The sequence below is a fragment of the Tympanuchus pallidicinctus genome, unplaced genomic scaffold, assembly GCF_026119805.1.
Source record: "Tympanuchus pallidicinctus isolate F22 unplaced genomic scaffold, pur_lepc_1.0 scaffold3, whole genome shotgun sequence".
Lineage (NCBI taxonomy): Eukaryota > Metazoa > Chordata > Aves > Galliformes > Phasianidae > Tympanuchus > Tympanuchus pallidicinctus.
The window spans coordinates 31,490,915-31,497,176 of NW_026294747.1; the positions used below are offsets into that span (position 1 = coordinate 31,490,915).

At 44.6% G+C, this 6,262-nt stretch overlaps 1 protein-coding gene across 1 annotated transcript; it reads left to right on the forward strand.

Moving 5' to 3' along the window:
- The first annotated feature begins 1,071 nt into the window (after nucleotides 1–1,071).
- Nucleotides 1,072–5,926, forward strand: ACTC1 (actin alpha cardiac muscle 1). The gene is made up of 7 exons (XM_052693916.1): nucleotides 1,072–1,182; nucleotides 1,670–1,818; nucleotides 2,670–2,994; nucleotides 3,618–3,779; nucleotides 3,889–4,080; nucleotides 5,073–5,254; nucleotides 5,606–5,926. Exons 2-7 carry the CDS (start codon nucleotides 1,690–1,692, stop codon nucleotides 5,747–5,749), a joined length of 1,134 nt encoding a protein of 377 aa, XP_052549876.1. The 5' UTR covers nucleotides 1,072–1,182; nucleotides 1,670–1,689; the 3' UTR covers nucleotides 5,750–5,926.
- The last annotated feature ends 336 nt before the right edge of the window (nucleotides 5,927–6,262 follow it).

Sequence of the window (6,262 nt, forward strand, 5' to 3'; positions counted from 1 at the left end):
TTGGTTCCCTCCTTCACCTCTTCCCTCTTTGCCTTCTGCACCAGATCTCCATTCTTATTCCTGGTGTGCCTTTTGCAGGCCAATGCTGAGCCATTACACACAGCGCTCCTGAGGGATAAAGGACGCTGCTGTTTCAGTGCAGTCCCTCTGGGACTCTGCCTTACATACTATGCCAAGCCCACTTAAGGGACGCCTCTTCCACACTTCTATTTTTAACTACAACAAAATAATAATAAGTTAGATGGATTTTCTGGGTTCCAGTGTTGGAACAAATTATCAGCGTGCAACAACTGAGCAGGAAAACAACTGCCACACTACATTAATAACACTTTTTTTTTTTTTTTTTTTTTTTTTTTTTTTTTGTCTGAGCTATCTCCATCTCTTCTCCTCTGCCTTATGCATATCACTATGCATTACCGACCCAGTGTGCATTAAAAGAGCAAAAATGGGGGGTTTCAGTATATGTATAAATGTGAAGGAACAGCTCCCGTTTTGTGCTGTAGATGTTGTCAGCCAAATTAGAGAGGAGCCCCATTGTGGTCCGCATGTGCTAATCAAAGTTTAAAAGAAGTTAGGCATGCAATGCTCCTTCCTGCGGCAGTGCAGATGCTGTCCACGCGCAGCAGGGACGCCTCCGTTGCTGCTTCCAAAAGAGCCTCATGGGTCACTGACTACACAGGTGATAGACTGGATTTTTGTATTTGCTGGAAACAAAAACGAGAAGAGGGGGAAAGGACACCCAGCGACGTCCTCCGCCACCTACACCATGTCTCAGTGCCTCGGTTTCGACGCCCCGCGGTGAGGAGCCATCCGGGACGGGCAGATCCCCGGTACCTGGGGCCACGCACGGTGGCTCACGCTGCCTAGGACTGACCATGGGGGGCCTCAGGACAGCTCCAAGCCTTCCCTCCCACCACGTCGTCCGGGGGCTCCCTATTTGGCCATGCGGCGGCGGGACAGCGCCGCTCCGCACCTGCCTTAGATGGCCGGGCAGCCGCGCCGCGCCTTGCGCCATTCATGGCCGCGCTGCGCCGGCATGGCGCCGAGCCGGCCAAATAAGGAGAAGGTGGCTGCCCCGGCCCGCGGCCCGCCTGGCCCCGCCGCAGGCTATAAAGCGGCAGCTTCTTGCCCCGCCGGCACCCCGGCGCTCCTCAGTAACCGCTCGCTGTCTGCGCTGCTCCGGTGAGTGGTGCTTTAAGGAGGGACGGAAGGGATGGAAAGAGAGAAGAATGGATGGGGAGCACCGACGGGAGGCACTGCTCGGCTCAGCTTGTGCGGGTGTTACAGGCGCTCTGCCTGCTCCTGCCGCGAGCACGGGGACGGGGACACCTCCCTCTGCCCTTCTCCACCCCTCGGGAGTGGCTGCGGCTCGACGGGGCGCTGTGCCCTGCCGGTGGCAGAGTGCGCTCGGCAGACTCTGAGATACCATTTCGCTCATCCATTTTGATCCGTGCCCTGATGGTTCCGCTAGTGATGCCCTAAGTTAGAGTTCTGGGTGCCTTTTGAAGCGCGAAGGCAGCTGCCGACGGCTCCCGTCGGAAGCCATGCCCGAGCGTGGCCGAACCCCGCGGGACCTGCCGGGACCCTCCGAGCCACTCGTCTCCTGTGTACCCGGCAGGTGCCCTGCGTTCCCGCAGGGGTCTGTATGCACTGCCGCGTTGTCTTGCAGGTCCGTGCCTATCAGCCAAGATGTGTGACGACGAGGAGACCACCGCGCTGGTGTGCGACAACGGCTCAGGGCTGGTCAAGGCGGGCTTTGCTGGGGATGATGCCCCCAGGGCTGTGTTCCCATCCATCGTTGGCCGCCCCAGGCACCAGGTAAATTCCTGCCCAAGAACAGAACCAGGCTCCATCAGGAGTCAGCCTCACTCCTTAATTCTGTTCTTCTCCTGCCACCCCAGCCTTCTCTTCGCTTGTACCCTACTGACACCTTTTCTGTTGTCTGTGCTGCTTCCTTACATTTCCCTCTTTGACTCGCCGTCTTATCTCTGTCACTGTCACCCCTTGTACCAGTTCTTTGCAATTCACCAGTATCCCTCCTCTCTCCCATAATGAGATAGGAAACGCTTTTTCCTCCAGAGCTGCTGCCCACACCATTCCGATAGCTAGACATGCTTCTGGTATTGGTTCAAAGGCATCTCCATAGGCTGAACTCATCCCACCCATCCAACCCAGTGTCCCACATATAAAGCCCTTGCGTTTCCTCTGCTGCTTTTGTCTGTCTCTGCCTTCTTACCACCTTCTAAGCCTCTTTTTCTGGGGTCCTATTTCATTCTCCTTGTATTTTCTCACAATTTGTTCAAAACACAGAAAACACAAGGCTTTTTCTCCTATAATTGCTGTGACAAAAAAGCTTATCATGCTTTTCACTATCAATTGAACTTTGGTCCAGAAAGAGGTAATTGAAAATGAAGGATATATATTAAAAAAAAAAAAAAAAAAAAAAAAAAAAAGTGGGAGAAGTCCTTTGATCTGATTAAAGGAAAATTAATTTCACGAGAGAGCTTCAAGATCTATTGAGTTAATATTTTAATAAACAACTTTAACAACCTTTTAGTGGCATTACTGCTTGTACCTTTCTGGAAAATAGAATAGTCGACCGAGGTGTAAATCTAGTTCTGTGATGTTCTCTTTCTCAAGTCATGTGTTCCTGTATTTTGTTCTTTTAGGGTGTTATGGTTGGTATGGGTCAAAAAGATTCCTATGTGGGTGATGAAGCACAGAGCAAAAGAGGTATCCTTACTTTGAAATATCCCATTGAACATGGCATCATCACCAATTGGGATGATATGGAAAAGATTTGGCACCATACTTTCTACAATGAACTCCGTGTGGCCCCTGAGGAGCACCCCACCTTGCTCACAGAAGCACCCTTGAACCCTAAAGCTAATCGTGAAAAGATGACCCAGATAATGTTTGAGACCTTCAATGTACCTGCTATGTACGTGGCAATCCAGGCTGTCCTGTCCCTGTATGCCTCCGGTCGTACCACAGGTAAAATAGACTTCTTTCCTTTCAGGACCCACAAACCCTTTCTCCTTCCCACTCCAAAGACACACACATAGACAAACATACAAAACAGCATTCCAGTTTACAGAAAACTACTCTGTTGGCTTATTTTTTTTTTAAGATTATGCTTATTAAAGGTAACTGACTAGCAGAAAAGCTAGTTTGTGGATGGAACTATATGAATTTGTCTGCATTGGTTTAAAAGAAAGGCACTAAGGAACTGATTTTCCTGCTGCTTGTCATGATGCAAACAAGGAGACATCACTGCAGTTAACACAAGTATTACACCAGTTTGAGTTTAAATTGGGCTTAAGAGTTGCCCTTTACTGGATCAAGGCCATAATTACATCAGTACACTTCCTGCTCAGTGTAGCATTGGAAGGCTATTCATATGGATTCATTAAAAGTCTGTACGGGACAGTTTTTTGTGGGGATTGTTTGACCAAACGGGAATGTCGGAAGGAGTTGGCAAGACCTGCATGTTGGTAGCTGGCTAAAATAGAACCACGCTGCTTTATACTACCTGAAAATGTTCTGTTGTCTGTGGTACTGCTGTGTTGTAAGGTTTATTAGGTGATTCCAACTGGTTTCTGGCATTTCTCTTTCAGGTATTGTTCTTGACTCCGGTGATGGAGTCACCCACAATGTGCCCATTTATGAAGGGTATGCTTTGCCTCATGCTATCATGCGCCTGGATCTGGCTGGCAGGGATCTGACCGACTACCTCATGAAGATCCTCACAGAGCGTGGCTATTCCTTTGTGACAACAGGTCAGTCCTTCAGCTTGACCTCTTCTGAATATCCTCATGTCTCCCTTAACCCATCTTTCCCTAGTATTTTGCTTCTCCAAAACTTGATTTGATTTCTCTGTACCTGCAGCTGAACGTGAGATTGTTCGTGACATCAAAGAGAAATTGTGCTATGTTGCACTGGATTTTGAGAATGAAATGGCCACAGCTGCTTCATCATCCTCCCTGGAGAAGAGCTATGAATTGCCTGATGGTCAAGTGATCACAATTGGTAACGAACGTTTCCGCTGCCCTGAAACCTTATTCCAGCCATCCTTTATTGGTAAGTGCTTTCAGGAAATTCTTCTTTCAGTAGGAGGTGCAAATGAATCAGAAGTTCTAGAAGGTGTCCCACTCCTCTTCCTGTTTATCTACATTTTGCACAAAATCAAATATAAATAGGGAGTTTGATTCTCTTCTCCCTGTTAGCTGTGCTTAATGTGATTACTAGCTGGTAATTAGCTGAGCTCCGGACTCCTGTTGCTACTTCTAGGCCAGCTTTTAAGTTCACAATTTTTAGTGGTGGAATATACACTGACAATATTGTCAAGTCACCAATGTCAAGAACAGCTTTCAGTGATGTATTTGTACCACCTATACTCTTCACTACTTCAAACACTATCTGGTTCCATGAAGAAATAAAAGTGTGTGGGAGAGAAAAAGATGTAAGGAAGAAGTGTATATTTACATACACTGAAATTAAATCTTGCTGTGGACAAGATGGCTGGTTTTGCTGTGTGTAGATGCAGCTGACGGATAACAGCAAATGCTTATAATCTAAGCCCCAAGCAACAAATGCAGTTGTTCATCAGCTGATGTGTTACTGTGGATTTAGTGTCAGTTCTTTCAGGAAGCACCTGTTAAAATTATAAATTGGAATGCAACCTATGAACATTTGCTTCTGGTTTCTTTTTACTTATCGCCAAATAGTAACATCTTCATCCATGTCTTGGTCTTGCCTTTGTGTTTATAAATGGCATAGACTCACAATAAGTGAGTTTATCTTATGTGTCTAACTCTTCTCTTATTGTAGGTCTTGTCTTTTCTTTGTACATGCATTATGATTCTTAGCTTTTCTAACAAAAATACTAGTTTTCTAAGCTTGTCCTATAGCTTTGGGTTTGTTTGGGTTTTTTTTTCTTTTTTTTTGTATTTTTCTGTACAACTGGTAATCAGTAAGCAATTGTAGAACAAAACAATAAAACTTCATATTTATAGTGACCTTTTCACAAAGACCTCTTGTATGATATACTGATCAGCTTCTTTTTTCTCAAGGTATGGAATCTGCTGGTATTCATGAAACTACCTACAACAGCATCATGAAGTGTGATATTGATATTCGTAAGGATCTGTATGCTAACAACGTCCTCTCAGGTGGTACAACAATGTACCCTGGTATTGCTGATCGCATGCAGAAAGAAATCACTGCACTTGCTCCTAGCACAATGAAAATCAAGGTGAGGACTTTGACTCTACTATAAAATATGAATAAGGTGGGGGAAAATGTCCATGTCATTAAATTGGGATATAGTAACAACTCATAAATGAGACCATCAGCTGATGGGCAAATAAGATGTATTGTCATTAATTAACATAATGACATTAATAAGAATCAATTGTTACAAATCAGGAAAATTGATCTGTAGATTTACTTAAAGAATATTACGTTACCAGCTGCTGAAGACCAGTAAGTTACCATACATTCTTACTTGAAAAAACTCCTAGCTGTTTGGTGTGTTGATGATTTGGATTAGTTGTGCAGGAATGTAACTGTTAACGTAGGATTTTGCTTTTTCTCTTCATCCTAGATCATTGCTCCACCTGAACGCAAGTACTCTGTCTGGATTGGTGGCTCCATTCTAGCATCCTTGTCCACTTTCCAGCAAATGTGGATCAGCAAACAGGAGTATGATGAAGCTGGTCCATCCATTGTCCACCGCAAGTGCTTCTAAGCACTTTTCCCTACATTTACTTCCCACTCAGGATGATGACAGTATGCTTCTTGGAGTCTTCTGGCAACCCTTCCTGAACTCCTCCGTCATTGTACAGTTTGTTTACACACTTATGCAATTTATTTGTGCTTCTAATATTTATTGCTTTATAAATAAAGATCTGGGACTTGCAACCTACAGATGTTTCTGATTGTTTTATTGTAAGTGTTATTTGGTTAAAAAAAGAGTCTGTGAATAACCTGGGATTTGGAAACTCCCTTCAAATTTGTCATGCATATCTTTCTAAGTGATGTGGACATGTTAGGTTATATTTCATACTTAATAGTATTAAGTTTTAAAGTTGAAACAAAAGAACTATCATTTACAAGAAAGTAACCTTGAGGGTAGACCTAAGGAGTGGAACAAGAAGGAAACCTCTCACACTGACTGAATGGGCTTAGAATTGTTGTTTTGTTTTTTGTTTTTTTTTTTCCATTGCGTTGCTTATAACCCAAATAAATTAATATCAACTTA